Source organism: Acanthochromis polyacanthus, chromosome 13 (assembly GCF_021347895.1).
Source record: "Acanthochromis polyacanthus isolate Apoly-LR-REF ecotype Palm Island chromosome 13, KAUST_Apoly_ChrSc, whole genome shotgun sequence".
Classification (NCBI taxonomy): domain Eukaryota; kingdom Metazoa; phylum Chordata; class Actinopteri; family Pomacentridae; genus Acanthochromis; species Acanthochromis polyacanthus.
The window spans coordinates 454,950-472,547 of record NC_067125.1 but is presented as its reverse complement, the minus strand read 5'-3'; the positions used below and the strand labels follow the sequence as shown (position 1 = coordinate 472,547).

The window sequence follows — 17,598 nt, the reverse complement described above, 5'->3', positions numbered from 1 at the left end:
GGATGGGCTCATATTATGGTGTCCAGGGCTGCATGATATTGGAAATACACACGTGGACAAAATTGTTGGTACCCCTCAGTTAAAGAAGGAAAAACCCACAATTCTCACTGAAATCACTTGAAACTCACAAAAGTAACAATAAATAAAAATGTATTGAAAATTAAATAATCAAAATCAGCCATCACTTTTGAATTGTTGATTAACATAATTTTTAAAAAAAACAAACTAATGAAATAGGGCTGGACAAAAATGATGGTACCCATAACTTAATATTTTGTTGCACAACCTTTTGAGGCAATCACTGCAATTAAACGATTTCTGTATTTGTCAATGAGCGTTCTGCAGCTGTCAACAGGTATTTTGGCCCACTCCTCATGAGCAAACAGCTCCAGTTGTCTCAGGTTTGATGGGTGTCTTCTCCAAATGGCATGTTTCAGCTCCTTCCACATATGTTCAATGGGATTCAGATCTGGGCTCATAGAAGGCCACTTTAGAATAGTCCAACGCTTTTCTCTCAGCCATTCTTGGGTGTTTTTGGCTGTGTGTTTTGGATCGTTGTCCTGTTGGAAGACCCATGACCTGCGACTGAGACCAAGCTTTCTGACACTAGGCAGCACATTTCTCTCCAGAATGCCTTGATAGTCTTCAGATTTCATCTTACCTTGCACACTTTCAAGACACCCTGTGCCAGATGCAGCAAAGCAGCCCCAAAACATTACTGAGCCTCCTCCATGTTTCACCGTAGGGACAGTGTTCTTTTCTTCGTATGCTTGGTTTTTGAGTCTATGAACATAGAGTTGATGTGCCTTACCAAAAAGCTCCAGTTTGGTCTCATCTGTCCAAAGGACATTCTCCCAGAAGCTTTGTGGCTTGTCAACATGCATTTTTGCAAATTCCAGTCTTGCTTTTTTATGAGTTTTTTTCAGCAGTGGTGTCCTCCTTGGTCGTCTCCCATGAAGTCCACTTTGGCTCAAACAACGACGAATGGTGCGATCTGACACTGATGTACCTTGGCCTTGGAGTTCACCTTTAATTTCTTTGGAGGTTGCTCTGGGCTCTTTGGATACAATTCCAACGATCCGTCTCTTCAATTTGTCATCAATTTTCCTCTTGCGGCCACGTCCAGGGAGGTTGGCTACTGTCCCGTGGGTCTTGAACTTCTGAATAATATGAGCCACTGTTGTCACAGGAACTTCAAGCTGTTTAGAGATGGTCTTATAGCCTTTACCTTTAAGATGTTTGTCTATAATTTTTTTTTCGGATGTCCTGGGACAATTCTCTCCTTCGCTTTCTGTTGTCCATGTTCAGTGTGGTACACACCTTTTCACCAAACAGCAGGGTGACTACTTGTCTCCCTTTAAATAGGCAGACTGACTGATTATGAGTTTGGAAACACCTGTGATGTCAATTAAATGACACACCTGAGTTAATCATGTCACTCTGGTCAAATAGTTTTCAATCTTTTATAGAGGTACCATCATTTTTGTCCAGGCCTGTTTCATTAGTTTGTTTTTTTTAAATAATTATGTTAATCAACAATTCAAAAGTAATGGCTGTTTTTGATTATTTAATTTTCAATAAATTTTTATTTATTGTTACTTTTGTGAGTTTCAAGTGATTTCAGTGAGAATTGTGGGTTTTTCCTTCTTTAACTGAGGGGTACCAACAATTTTGTCCACGTGTGTATCTGCGATATGGGTGTCCAGAACTGCAATATCGATATATATTGCGATGTTGGATATTAGTGCTGTTGTCCGATGTGATAACCACTTGTTCCTCTTCTTGCAACCCCCAGTTCGTCAACACATCCCACAGGGCAGCCGCTATATTTTCACCGGTGTGGAAGTCCGGAAAGTAGGAGACTTCTCAGCAGCGTGTTTTCAGATCAAAGTCATTTGTGAGAAAGTGAACAGTAAAACTGATGTAGGGCTCAGTAGTATGACTGGACCATAAATCTGTGGTGCTTGCAAAGAAATCCACATTATTAAGCTCCGCTTTTACAGACCCCAAGCATGCCTCGTACATCTGTGGAATGGCGACTTGGGAAATAGTTCAGTGATGGCACTTGGTATCTGCGGTCGAATTCTTTCAGCATATCCAAAAAACCTTCTTTGCACACGACATTAATGGAGAGTGTGCATTTCACAATATAACGTGTAATGGCCTCAGTTAAACCTTGGTGGCAGTTGGAAGTTTTTTCATATGGTGTAACAGAAGAAAAACTTTCACCAATTGTTGTCTGTGTGCTTGCCTTTATTTTCTCTGCCTTCATGGGAGTAGCTCGTGGTGTTTTAGATTGTAAGAAAACAGCATACAGTTCCTTGTGGTTGTGTTCGAGGTGGCTGTGCAGATTTGTAGTGTTTCCTCGCGACGTAGCCACAATTTTTCGGCATGACTTGCAAAGTACTTGCGTCTATGACTCGTCCTGTCTCCTAAAGCCATAGTACTCCCAAATTTCTGAGGTGCGCTGTTTTTTAGACACAAGTTGTTCGTTACAGTCGTCTTCCCGTGTCCTGCCATGTTGTGTTGTGGCGCTGGTAGCAAAAATGCTATTTGGGATGGGGGAGAGGGCTTCAAGGTCACGCTCAATTGGTCACAAGAAAACGTCTATGCATGCAAAAAGCATGATTTATACATCTAAATAATCATAAAATTATTGCGCAACTTTGCGATATGGATATCGCACTTACCATTATTGCAAAAACGATTTTTTTTTATATATCGTGCAGCCCTAATGGTGTCTGTTATTGATGCTGTGTGGAGTTTTAAAAATGTGATCGTTGTGTTGATTGACCCTGGAAGCAAGAACCAAAGTTTCCTGTTCAGAGGTGCTGGAAGTGTTTATCTGAACTACTCCACACTGACAGCAACTGCATTGTGTTATCAAACAGTTTAATAATAAAACTCTGACAGAGGACTCAGTCATTCCATCATTTAAGTCCAGAGACATAATTCCGTGTATAGAGATAATTCATGATCTCAAGAAAGCACACGTACAGAGTTAGAGAGTATAGAAGTAATGTGTTCAACTGCATTCCACTATTAACAAGTTGGGTTTCACTGATGAGTCAAATCAACAGTACAGTAACCAGCAGTAAAATAAGAATAACATTAAAATCCAAATGTCCTGACAGGTTTGAAGGCTGAAGAGGACAGCAGCTTTATTCAGACAGATTTTACTGGATCCCCATCAAACCTGTCTGTGTGGTGTGTAGAAAAGTACCCAGTGGTGTTTACCATTAGAACTTTGTGATCCTGTATCCACTGTGGAACAACGTGTTCATAGAAATGTTCAGTCATTTGGAGATGCTTGTATCATTCCTGCTGCTGTTTCACGGCTCAAAGACTTCTATTATAAAGCATCATATTCTTTTTGCATCAAACATTCAACTGTTGAGCTGAATTTGTTGGAGACAGCCAGTCCTGGACAAAGTGACAGATGTGTGTTCTCTCATCATCACAGTAGTAACCATTGTCTTTTGTCTCTTTGTTCCTCCAGAGCTCCCACAGTCTTATGTCTGTGAGAATGAGAAGACTGTCATTGACCATCAGCCCCATGACCAGGAGAGAAACTCCATGGTGGACCATGAAGACCCAGAGCCTCTATGGATTACAGATCAGCAGGAGGAACTCTGCACCAGTCAGGACCAATCAAACCCAGAGATTTCTCAAATTAAAATGGAACAGGAAGAATTGTGCACCAGTCTGCACCAATTAGACCCAGGGTTACTACAAATTAAAGTGGAACAGGATGAACTCCGCTCCAGTCAGGAGGAAGAGTTAATTGGATTGAAACAGGAGACTGATACCTTTGAGGTGACTCCTGCTGATGAGGAAAGTGACCACAGTGAACCAAAACCAAACAGTGATCAGCTCCTGTTTCACATCTCTTGTGTAGCTGAGAGCCCAGATCAGGAAGGAAGCAAGGATGTAGACTCAGGATCAACTAGATGTATCGAGCAGAAACCAAGACATCAGAGTAACAACAGTCACAGTAATGATGTAGACAATGCTCCAACATCAGCGACACAGTGTGATAATGACAAGGCAAGAAAATGTACAACATGCGAGGTCTGTGGAAAAGCTTTTAGTCGTAAATCAGATTTAATCAGACATCACAGAACCCACACAGGTGAGAAGCCATATTCTTGTGAAACCTGTGAAAAAAGCTTTCGTCGACGGACCCATTTGACTGACCACATGAGACTTCACACAGGTGAGAAGCCATATTCTTGTGAAACCTGTGAAAAAAGCTTTAGTCGACGGACCTCTTTGACTGACCACATGAGACGTCACACAGGTGAGAAACCATATGTTTGTCACATTTGTGGAAAAAGATTTTCTGGTTCATCAGCACATAATAGGCACATGGCAGTTCACAAAATGGGAAAGCCATATTCTTGTGGAACCTGTGGAAAAAGCTTCAGTCAACAGACCTATTTGACTGTCCACATGAGATGTCACACAGGTGAGAAGCCATATTCTGGTGGAACCTGTAGAAAAAGCTTCAACTGTAGTTATCGATTAAAAGCCCACATGAGAATCCACACAGCTGAAAAGTCCTGATCCTGAAACATCTGTGGAAAACATAATGTCAGAACTAAGGTTGAAACAACATGGAAGAGTTGGTACAGGTTAAAAGTAAATGTTTTAGATTTAAAGCACCTTTAGTCTGTGCTTCAACAACAATTGTGAGGAAGTATGTAAGCAATCCTTGATGATTAGACCAGATGGAGTCTGGACTGTGGTGGTGGTGGAGCAGGCAGAAGAACCAAACTGAATGTCTGGATGGATATGGTATTGGTACAGACTGCTACATTTCTGCTATCATGACATCCTTCATCAGCAGAGCACTGATTGGAGATAATGTGAAGCTGTTTGGAACATTTTCACATCCTGCTGAGAGAACATGGCTGTTCAGGTGTGAACATACTGCTGGAATCCACTCAGCTTGAGTTCTGCTGTCTTTCAAGTAAAAGGAGGCAACGAGATACAGAGACATTGTGACAGTAGGACACAACAGAGTGTGTCACTGCAGCAGAGGAGATCTGGACGTGAAATAAAGTTGTAATAAAACGTCTACAGCTCCATGACTGCTTCATGAAATGTTTTGAATGTTTTCAAACAGATGAACATTTACAAGTTGTTTCATAATTAATGTAACATTGAAGATCCCCAGCAAGAATAACTCTGAGTCAGATATCAAAGACATAACCAACATTATTATGTTTTCAAGCAACAGACACGTGGTTTTACTAGTAGTAGCTGATACACTCCTGCAAATGTCAAAACCAGAAATGTTAAAAAACAGGTGAAGCTGTGCTGCAGTTTCTGCTGGTTACATAAAGGTCTTATGCTATTTATTTCTTCTATTGTCACCACATAGGTCATCTGTGTGATTTGTTAGTAGGATCTCATTGTGTCGTCATACAGCACATTGAACCCTTGTATTGTCTGAACGTCCTGAACACTCCTCCTGTCCTCAGGGTCAAAAATGACCTGCCTCCACTGAGCCTCTAAAATAGAGCAGCTTAATGGAATTTTTCACCAAAAATCTATTTTACATGAAGAAACAACCTGTCATGCATCACACACTTTGTGAATGCCTGTTTTTGCTTCCTCAGAGGGTAGAAAGACTGTATTTAATCAGTGAACACCATTCGTTTTTATTCCATTGTTCATGCTGTAACTATTTTCTTTCTTCAACCCTTTAAGCTTCAGTGTACCGCCGGCGGTACACTTACTAATTTGCATAGGAATTTCAAGAATGTCCGACGGCCGCAAACGCGCTTATACAAACACTATACACCGATGGAAAGCTTAGATTCTCATGAATCTGCCGGTATAAACCACTTTCAGATGCGATTACCACAGCGGGTGAGAAAAACACATTTGTCCGACAAAAACAAATATTCATCCATCCGTTCTCTATACACGGCTTCAACGCACACAGCGCGACTCACATTTCCGGGTTCATTATTATACACAAAAAAAAAGATTCCACAAAAAACGGCCATAATCCAACCTTTTACATCCAGATGACACAAGCCAGGAAACTATTTTGTCCAAAACATGTCCTGAAGTCGGTATAAAATCCCCGAATCGGTCCTTTTCAAGGAAATGCACCTCGCGATGCCCGTCCAATATTCCCCGTATTTTTCGTAATTTTTTTATTTAAAAATAGAATATTAGCGATTTTTTGTACTGAAAACGGCTGGAATTGACTGAAGCTTAAAGGGTTAAGTAGAGGTTTATTATCACTATTATTGCTGCTAAAGGTACTGCATAGGTGTAAACATTTCTTGTTTTGCAGGAGATAATACTTCTATAGCCTAATAAAGTACCAGAAATGTGCAGAAATGAACTTGAAATGCATTTTTGAAGGGAAACAACAGTGTACTGTATACTGTACAATGGAATATAAAACTACAAAACTCAACTACCAGATACTAGTACTCCCTCATTTTTTGGGTCATTGCTCCCACCCGAAAGATTCATAACCTACATCAATCATAAGAATAGAAAAAATAACAGATTCAAGCAAAAATATTCCGAACATATTAAGCTCTAATTAACACATGGAGGACAGACTGCAACTGTATTTGTCACATGTGCAGCACACAGTATTTGTTTTACAGTCCTTCTTGTTACTCCTGGATGACTGAAAAAAACCTGATCTCTGACCTGCTGGGAACTGAAACCTGAAAACTGCCCTCATGGCTTCAGCAATATCAGATTAGTCCATATTAATTTGAAAATCTGTAAATATGACAATCTCAACAGTCCAGAAGTAGCCAGGGTGTAGAATCTTGACCCCACTATGTATTATGCTAGTTATTTAATGTTTTGTAACCTCGGTCACTTTTCCATGGGGGTCAATTTTCTATCTGACACCGGGTAAAAAATGACCTGAAGACAGTCTTTGTACCCTGGTGGTGTACAGCTTTGATGAAAATATAAACAAAAACAATGTTTCACTTTTTCTAACGTTGGGGTCACTTGAGGAAAAGTGATCAAATTTCAAGTTGAAAAAGGTCATTTAGGGGCCGTTCTATGCTATTAAACATGGTGGCCTGGTTCATTTTGACCCGAAGACAGCACTAAGGTTCAAACAACAGCAAATCAGTAAAAGTATTTTCCAGTTGAGTATGCTAAGAATTTACCTCAAGTTTAAATAATGAGTCCACAGTATTGTTGGTTATTTAAAGAAATGCATGACCAGAATTAGCAACAAAAATGACTAAAATGAGACACAAAATGAACATCTCATTTGGATCATTTTGTACATTTCAGTCTGTTTTTAGAAAAAAAAGTGTCATAAATCAGACTGTAAATGATCTATGAACAAAGCTCTCTGTAAAAACCCTCAGAATGTTGAATAGAATAAATGTGGACAGTTTCATGACTGTAAGAAGATTTCTGGATCATTTTGTGTCTCATTTGTGTCATTATGTGTTTTGTTTTGGTCAGTTTACGTCTTTCTGTCTGGTTTTAAACATTTTGCATCTTTTTTTCTTTTTTCTTCTAACAACGTAGAATCTGGCATTTTCTATCCTAATTTGCTCTCCTTTGTTTTGAAGCTTGAAGGGCATTCCAGACTCTCAGAAAAGGATAGAAAAAGTGTTGAGGATTTGGCCTCTGCCTGGGACCTCCCTCCTCTAACCGAGGAACAGAAGATGGCTTTTTGAGAAACTATCTATCTATCTATCTATCCAGATAGATAGATAGATAGATAGATAGATAGATAGATAGATAGATAGATAGATAGATAGATAGACAGACAGATAGATAGATAGATAGAAGGGAAATTCAAGAACCATTTTTAGCTCCAGTTAGCACCTGGAGGACGTTGTCAGATTACGTTGCAGAATAAACAGAAGAACCAACATTAAGAAAATGTTTTCAGGATTTTCTTGCAGCATCAAATGACAGAATGTTTTTTGTCAAAGGTTCCTGTGACACTCTAACAACAGTGAAACATTTTGCCTATAATGTTCTGAGGATGTTTTGGGGATGTTGCTGTTGAGATTGTTCTTCTGTAAAACGTTTCAAGACAGCAAAAGAAGGACGTTCTCACTCCAGCATTGGAAAAAATGTTTTTTGGAACATTTTGGGAATAAAAAGAAAATTTTCCACTAAAAATATTACTGGAAATTTGTGGAATTTTCTCTGAATTCTTTTGAAATTAAATATAATCTAGATGGGAGATTTTCTGTGGAATTTAAGTGTTTTCTCAGTAGCATGACTGTTTGGAACCATTTTAGCTCCTGTTAGCACCTTTATTTATCCCAGTGTGTGGTTTCCAGACTTTATGCTAAGTTAACTGGCTGCTGGCTGTAGATATGTGCTGTCAGTCTCATCTGTGAAACATTAGCATTACAGTGTTTTTATAAAGATTGATTAAGCAGGGTTTTGAAAACAGGGCTCAGAATTTCACATCACTACACACAATTAACACAACCAAACACACAATATGAACAACACCTCAGGTCCTGTGCAAAATGAAACATACCATTCAAACAAAACCTTCTTATGTTACTACATGAAACACACATTTCATTAGGATTAATTCTGTCTGAACCAGATACACACTGCTGTGTTTAACTTCAAACACTTTTAGCAGTTCTACCTCTCAGTGTTTAGATTACTGTCAGTGAAGTACACAGAGAAAGTACAAATACACAACATGGTAAATTCACCAAACACAACACGAGATCAGTGCTGCAGACTGCTGAAAATATGATTTATTTCTCTTCATATAACCAGAATCAGTCAACATAGACAATCACAACAAAACATATCCCAACACTGTAAGCCCAGAAAACAGACAGATAAAAATACTGTACTACCAGTACAGGTTAAAGTACTGCACAATAAAAGAAGAAAATAAAAAGACATTTGAAGAAAATAAATTCAGTACTACACATCTCTTTGCCTAGCTGGATCTGGACAGAGAATTTCATCAACATGCAGGAAATATCCTCATGGACACGACAACGTGGGAAGAACTGTCCTGAATGATGGATCCATCCTTGCAGCTGCAGCGCCGATTTGGTCACAAGCCTCTTCCATGGCCTCAATGAGGGGAACCTGGAACCGCCATGGAGAAAAAAAAATTCTTGGATGGGGTTTAGAAATGTAGAACACGGTGGAAGGTCCAGTCCTGTAAACTGTGGATGGTGTTAAAGCAGTTGTGGAGCAGAGCAGAGCGGTGGAATGAAACATGGTTCCAGATGATAATGAGCTGCATCTGGAGGATTTGGTTCATTACTGTGAGGAGGTTGTGGAACCAGTCCAAAAATGTGATCCGTGTTGTAAGGGCCCATATTGGCATGACGGTGGTTTTCTAGAGCTCAAACCTTATTGGTGTGTCTACAATAAAGCATTCATGTGTTTCATGTGTGTGTTTAACCAACTGGCTCATAGGTGTGTTGATTTATCAGTCAGTGCTTTGGACCTGAAAGGAAGTGACATCATGATAGACTTCTGTGTCTAATGTAACACGTGTGTTTAGTGTTTGCTAAATCACTGTGTGTGTTGTTCTGCAAAAAGTGTGAGGCTGACTTTGTGTTTATAGTGGTGAAAATCTGCTCCAATGTTTTACTCCTTGAGTGTACACTGCAAAAACTCAAAATCTTACCAAGTCTATTTGTCCTATTTTTAGTCACAATGTCTCATCCCGCTTGATTTCAGGTAAATTCACTTCACAAGAGACATTTCAGCAGATGGAGGGACTTGTTTTAGGACAATGCATCTTAAATATCTTGTTAAGTCAAAACATTTAGAAACGTTCTTGTTTTAACCCTCGTGTCGTCCTGCAGGTCAAATTAACCCATTTTAGAGTTTGAAAACGTGGAAAATATCTATATTTTCGCAGTGAAAACTTCCACATTTTCAACAATTTTGCAAAATTTTTGAACATTTTTTGGTGGAATAAATAAGGAATGTTAAAAAAAGTTTCTTTAAGAACACTCAGAAAAAAGGTTGATTTTTTCCAAGATGTTCTTAAATAAAATATTAGAACTTTTACAGATATATATGGAATTACTTTAGATATCTTATAATATTTTTTGGAAGATTTTTCTTCATTTCTGAAAATATTTACAATTTTTTTTCATTTTTTAAATTTTATTGCCAAATTTGGTGTTTTATTAAACAAAACGTTTAAGGGAAACTTTTAAGGAATTTTCTTCCTGAAGATTTTACAAACTTTTAGAAATTTGGGGATTTTTTTGCTGATTTTTTTTAGACGTGAACAATATTTTTTGGTGCTCTAAATGACGACAACAGGAGGCTTAAGACACCTCAGCTTGACAAAATATCATTGGTAGAATAAAGCTTAAAATAAGTTTCCAGCTAATTTTAAGAGCTCAATATTCTGTCCATTTGTGCAATATAATGTCCTGAATTACCATGAAAACAGCCCAACCATGGCTAAAAGTTCAGTGAAGTCAAAAATGTTCAAACATTTTGGAAAAAAATTTACACATTATGTTACATCAAACCATTTTTCTCTTGTTTTATTGGCAGATTTTTCATTTAATTCAAAGTAAAGATTCTTTGAAATCAGTTTTTTTTCTTGTGTTGAGAGGGGCATTTTTTACAGTGTAAAGTGTTGAAAATTAGGTAATTCTTTTTCTTTTCATGTTTATGCAATCATAAAAACTGTAAGTGTCCTCATAAGGTGAGATAAGGTCCGACCTTGAGGACTTTCTAGTGAGAACAAATGTGTTGTGTGTGAATTTGTAGCAGCAGAAAACACTGATAAGCTGCCTCCACCACACAGTCGGAGCACCGAGCTGCAGATGCAGTTTTGGGCTGCGTTTGGAGAACGTGTCTTTTCTGCACGGAGCTTTTCTACCCATCTTCCTCTATGTGTACCTGCTCAACTGGAGCGGTGAGTAAAACCACATTTAAAACCTCCTTTTTGTGCCTTCTTTTTAAAAAACAGAAAAACTTTAGTTTGGTTTATTCAAGTTGGAACGAGAACACAACATGTGGCTTTTCTCGGATGTTTTCCAAAACATGTTTCTGCCTGTGGGTGCTCATGCATGCCGCAAATTTTACACTTTTCTTCATTTAAGTCTCTATTTTCACTTATTTTCAATCAAAAAATGTTCCCTGAACGCATAAAGGTGTAATTAATTACTGTGTAATTGATGCTGCTAATTAACGGAGCGCACAACGAGTGTTTGTGGAGGTCTGGAGGAGTTTTAAAGGCTTTGGAGAAAGGTGTCTACTAAATGAGATTGTTGAATTGTAGGAAACTGGCTTTTTTCTCTTTGTTTTTCCTTTAGTTCGTGGCATTATGAAACAATTTGAACCTAACAAGTCTTGATCATTTTGTGCATTTGAAGCCTCTGATGGATCTTCAGTCAGTTTCTTTGTGTGCAGAATGTCTAAACACTGACAGACATCCAATAAGTAAGATGTAAACCCAACATTAACTCTCTGTTTGAGAAAATAAAAGGTTTACATCTGTCATTTAAACAATTAAACACACATCTACTTCTATGGTCCACAAACCAGCAGTTCTGTTGGTGTTGATCAGCAGCATTTGACCCTCACTTTAAACAGTCTTTAGGGGGCAAAAAAACCCCAAAAAATCAAATATTCAACCAGAAATCCCTCCAGAAAACTTGATCTACTGCAACTCCAACAATCCACAACATGCCTCGTGAAACACTGGGTAACTTTTTAGCCAATAATGATGAAATAATTCACACTGACAGCATCAATGAAACTCCAAAATCAACAATAAACCCATTGAAAAAAGTATGTTACAAGTTACAGCTCATTTACTGTGTCCTGAAGCACCAAAAATGATGAATGAAAAAGTCTGAGAATACCAATAGATGGAGCTTTGGATAGAAAACAGACCTCAGCCTTATTCTTTAACTTGAATTAACATCTCAAGGTGCTTCCAAGGTAGAAGCAGAGCTCTTAAACAGAGTTTATGTGACTTTATGTACCGTTTTTGCTTGGAAACATTGTGCTGAAAATCAAGTTGTTAACATGTTCATATGGTGTTTTAAAAAAAATATGTACACTAGAAGATGTATCATGACTGAAATATCTTAATAGACAGTCTCCAGAACATGGATTTATACGAAACAAACCAAAGGAACCAATGCTGTCAACTTGCAGGGTTGGACTTTTCGTGTCTTTATTCTTCTTCAGATTCGGTTTCTGGTTCAAACATGTAAACTGACTCCAATATTACAACTATTCATTCCGCAACAGAGAGCAGTTTTAAGCCTTTGTATCAGGAGAGTTCTGCTCTAAAATCACTGTGGGTTGTCAGCCGGTCGTGTCTCGCTGACATAGTTTATAAACTGGAGGATATCTCTCTTCCCGCTCTCTCTCACTCTTGGAGGCTGAGGCCACACCCCTTCCGATCGCTGCACTTCCGGTCGTTTTGTTGTGTCGGCCATAGATATATACAAACACTAGGGCTGAATCCCAAACCGCCCCCTACACACTATCCCTACACACTACCCCTCCGTTTGCGCGTTGCCGTGGAGGGTCCTCCATATTAAGGGCCGTCCCAAACCGCGTAGTGCGGAGGGGGAGTGGACTGTTCAGCCCTTAAATAGCGAGTCTGCATCGATGCTCACTCCGGACAACTTTTTCAGGAAGTGCAACGTCAAAATGGAGGAGGAAACAACATATTGATGTAAGTTCCACATGTGTCCATTATTTCTCCCACGCCTTTTTCACACTGACAGAACATCACAAAGAGTGGTGTAAAAAGATAAAACAAAAGAAACAAATCTTCTTCTCTGCTGACGTTTGATTTAATTGTGCACCCCCTGACACCTTAAAATTTGAACACAACTGACAGAATTCATTTATTCATTTGTTGGATCTGAAATGCCAGATAATAGGATTGGAAAACATGTGAGTGAAAAAAGTGGGATGCTTTCGGCTTCTGGAAGCAGCAGCGATCCTTGTTAGTTGCAACCTGTGCCACAGCGCTACAGCCATGCACAGTAGGCGTCTTTCTGTTACCATGGCGATGACGTCTTCCGTTTTCCGGTGAGGCAACAGGGCGTCCCATTCCTGCCGATCGTATTTATACCCTCCCCCTTCAGTAATAGGTGCCCTCCACAGCTGCGAGTGTGACTTCTTTTGGAGTGACACTCGGTAGTGGAGGGGGAGTGTGTAGGGGGCGGTTTGGGATTCAGCCCAGATGTCTCAAGACGGAGTCAGCGGCGGCGTCACTTGGCGGCCATCTTAGGACAGGGGACTGCTCTGGCGCACTGTACTGTAGTCCATGGTAAGGTGGATGATTTCCTCACTTTAACACTCATAACTCGCTCAATTCTTGATTGATTTACAAACGGTTTAGTTTATTACAAACCTTATTAACGTGGCTATGATTCAGGCTCAATTCCGAAATCGCAGCTTTTCGTTTTGAAAAATGCGGCACCGTTGTGTGTCTTTTCTGCCTGGCTACTCACATTGAAGATGGTGTTACTCACAATCTGATTTTCAATTCTTAGGTTTTCCTGAGACCAACGTTTTTTGAGAACCGAATCTTTAGGCAAAATTACATTCTTTGTGGTTGTGGTTGTATTTATTTGCTTGTTAAGATACTTTGATTGAGACCTTAGACTTATTGTTTGTACACATCTATACCTGGATTAGTTAGCCTGCAGCTGAAATGCATTGTGGGTAATGTAGGCACCAGGTTCATGAAAAGAAAAGACATTTCTGTTTGTTGTGCATTGATTTTGGTTGAGCTTTGTTTTTATCTGTGCATTAGAAAGCTGATAGTAATAAAGAAGTGCAATGCTAAATAATAAAATTACATTTACATCCATTTATGCTGAAAAAGATGATATCTGTGTTCATTTTTTATTTTTTTGCAGTGGCAGCCAGAAGTTTAGAGAAGTGGAAGCTCCTCGCTGCAGTCCTCAAACCAGCAGGATAAAATTGTGAAGATTACAATATAAGTATAAACCATAAATTAAGAATAGTAAGACACTAAATAACCTTTGACTAAAAAGACAGCTAGCAGACAATTTTCATGCCTGAGATTTAGAAATAAATTCAAAAGCTTAACATGATACTGTGCAGCTCGTTAGAGATATTGGTCATCAACCTTTGATCTTGTTTTTTTTAAGAAGGCGAGATGAATTTAAAAATTGCCCACTCCATTGTTGTAACTTCAGTTGGTTATGGGACACTGCAAAAATCCTGGAAAATGATTTATTGAAAAGAGTGGGAACCCTGTTATTATTTTCTTTATTCATTATTTATTATTTTTTGTTCAAATGTCATTATTTTTTCATTTTAGCATTATTTTTTTACTTTTATTTTGTCTATTTGAATATTGTAAATATTAAAGATTGACAGTATATCTCTCTGTGTATAGCTATTTCTTTATTACCTATCTACTTAATATAAGTTTTATATGAATTCAGTGGTTTTAATTATTCTTATGTAAGCAGTAAAACAAGTACATCTCTGACGTTTATAACAAACCAAGCTGTTGTAAAATCAGTTGAAAATTGAGCGATCTACAGTGATTTTAAAATCCATGCTCCATTGACTTTAATGTTATGAGTGATCGAGCAGCCCTGTCCCAAGATGGCCGCCATGTGGCGACGTCGCTCCCCATAGGCTGACAGCGCTCATGAGCCATCTAGTGTTTGTATATATCTATGAGGAATGACACGTTCATTTCTCCAAACCTACACCGCCTGTCCGTTCACCCCCGGTCCCGACCGGGCACCGCCATGCAACTCTACGCTCGGGTGTGCGCCGCACGCTCGTCTAGGGCTGGGTGATATGGCCAAAAAATAAAATCTCGATTTTCTTTTTTTTGTCATCTTGGACGATTACGATTTTAATCGATTTTTGTTACATACATTGTTAAAACATAAACAATGCCTCTTTCCCATCGTTGTAAGGCAGACAATATGCTACAAGCCCAGTTTTATCAAAGTAGCTGTCTATCAAGGTGCAGGAATAACACTGGTGTCAACTGGAGCCAATTGAAGGCTGCAGTGATTCTGTTGACACAACAGTGTATCAGAGTGACGTTATTGAATATTTATGTCTCTGTTCGCTGTTGCAGCAGTTTTGCAATTTGCAGGCGGTCCCTGTTCACAGCCGGCTGCTCATAGACACCACTGTTATTTCTGCAACTTGAAAGACAGCTACTTTTGATAAAACTGGGCTTGTAGCACAACATCTGCCTTACAACGATGGGAAAGAGACATCGTTTATGTTTTGACAACCTATATCTAATGAGTTATTGATGCTGGAAGTCTGAATCTGTGAATATCTTTCCAACTTTACCAAACGTGGGGCCACAACCACCCAAGGAGTGATATATTTAATTTTGAAAAAAGCATTTAGTCATACTTAAAGCTTTAAGTGCTTTATTAACACAAAACTAAGAGTTTTGTATTGTTTTATGATCACAGGTTCTGTCTAAAAAGATGTGGCATCATTTTAAACAGTGAAACCATACTAATAAAATGTAATGACCAACCAGTGTGCAATACTGGATTCTACACAAACTGAATGCAGAATACTGGACAAAGAAATTCTCTACAGATATTTTTCCCATCTAAATATTTTCTTAATACAATGAATGTATGAACTTATTTATGTGTGTATGAATGTATTTACTGATTTATTTATTTAGTACCGTTAACATATCAGAGTTCTGAGTGAGTTTTTCTTTAGATAGACAAAGGCCATTTATTGATCACATATAGGCTATTAAAGAAATTACATTTAAAAAAATAAAAAGCATTTAAAATACTATTAAACAACTTAGGCATTTATTGAGTCACAAAAATACTGTAGAGTCTACGGCCACATTAGTCTGACTATAATCATCCTCTGGTAAATTCACAACCATGTACTGATGTCTCTTACCAAAAGGGACTTCAGGAGATGATTAGATGATGATAAACTGTGACCTGCTGGTTGGGTTCTCTCTGTTCTCATGTTTCTTACATGTTGGTCTCCTGATGCTGCCTTACTTCAGGTAGTCTATGAGCAACAGAAAACACAGTTTGCCCTGTACCTATTGCCATGGGGTCCAGTCTTCCCACTCACGCCTGTGCTTTTGAAAATGTTTTTGCTTCTTTGGACGTGGTAGAGTTTCGTGTGTAGACATTTTTTAAACATGCGGGAGCAGCAGCGTCTGCAACCAGGAAACCCGCGGCAGAAGTGGCAAACAGACCTGCTGGACCTTGCATCGGGTCCTCGCTACATAGGTCTAAGGAAGATGAAACTGGCTGCCCTTAATATTTCGTGTGTTTTATTTTGTTTATTATGCAGTTTTGATGCGTGTGTGACAGACGTGTGTGGGACATTTATGACAATACGGAACAATTAGCGTTCCATGCTGAATCAATACAGGACGCTACAATAGTCAAATAAAGGACGAATCCGTATTTTAAGGAACAGGTGGCAACCCTATGCCACACTCCCGTAGCTGCGGGCACTTCTCCCATTCTTTAGGATGCCTCTGCCGGAGGTGCTGAAAGAGGTTAGTTGTGCTGCTACTCTTCGTTTTCACAGTACTTTTGCAAACCTTGCACATGACTGTAGTTTGCTCTGTGTCAGTCTTGTCAAAGCCAAACCACTTCCATATAATCGATGTAACATGAGGCCCTTTTCTCGCGACCAACTCTTCGTCTGCTGTTCTGTCCGCCATGACGGGGGTGTGAGTGTTTTGGAGGAAGGAGATGAGAGGCGGAAGCAAACGCCAGTGCACAAGTCATGAAAGGCAGAAGAAGAATCTGTATTGTTAGATATTTAAGCTCGCCTCGATTTTACGATTTCGCAAATTTTCATATCGTCAGGTTTTAAAAATGCGAATTAATCGAATTAATTCGATTTATCGCCCAGCCCTACACTCATCCCATATGGGCTACCTGGTTGATCCTGCCAGTAGCATATGCTTGTCTCTTTTTTCAACCCCCGCTATCCCCCTCATCATTAGCGGTGTTTTGACCACTCCAGCTACACCCACCACGTCCCTTCCTGCCACCCTGAAGCAAAGCATCGGCTCCAGTATGTGCTGCTCGTGGACTGTCATGGCGCACTGACTCGCTGCCGTTACGCACAGACGCAGCAGCACTTTCTGTCTCAGTGGACGACTGAACATCTTCATCAGAGGGTGAATATTCCTCTTCAGAATATGAGTAAGCCATTACTTGACAAAGTACTTTGTCATTGTTGAGCAGACCTCTCGGTACGGTGAGTTTTCTCACTCTAAAATGTGCCGTCTTGCGCTCTGATACGCTCCGACGGCGAGTCTCCTCTCCTCGGTTTTCAAACTCTGTAAACTCCAAAACTTTGAATGAAAACACGCCCACAACTGATGCTCAGATTGAAGTTCCAGATGTCCGCCATCTCCTGGTGTACAGTACATGAGGCACACGAGGCAGTATATTTGAAGCTGTGGCTTGTTATGTTCAGCAATGTTGCTTGTCGCAATATTGCAAATTTGGCGCTTAAAGGGTTAAATTGCACATTTTCCGAACCGACTAGTCGCCAATAAAATTAGCGACTAGTCGGTTCGGAAATTAGTCGAAATTCCCATCCCTAGTTAAAACAATGTGAAAG

The 17,598-nt window shown here is 39.3% G+C and overlaps 1 protein-coding gene and 1 long non-coding RNA gene across 5 annotated transcripts in view; both read left to right on the top strand.

Moving 5' to 3' along the window:
- Positions 1–6,445, top strand: part of LOC127536856 (zinc finger protein 883-like) — a 40,086-nt gene extending 33,641 nt beyond the window's left edge. For 2 of the 4 annotated variants that reach the window (XM_051958224.1, XM_051958223.1), the window contains exon 2: positions 3,500–6,445. In XM_051958224.1, coding sequence (XP_051814184.1) covers positions 3,500–4,566 — 1,067 coding nt within the window. In that variant the 3' untranslated portion in view covers positions 4,567–6,445. The remainder of the gene's footprint in view (positions 1–3,499) is intronic. The other 2 variants (XM_051958225.1, XM_051958222.1) reach the window with 2 other exon arrangements.
- Positions 6,446–13,157: 6,712 nt separating this feature from the next.
- LOC127536860 (uncharacterized) lies at positions 13,158–14,124 on the top strand. Its single transcript, XR_007946070.1, has 2 exons — positions 13,158–13,279; positions 13,875–14,124. It is a non-coding gene; the product is annotated as an uncharacterized LOC127536860 (long non-coding RNA).
- The last annotated feature ends 3,474 nt before the right edge of the window (positions 14,125–17,598 follow it).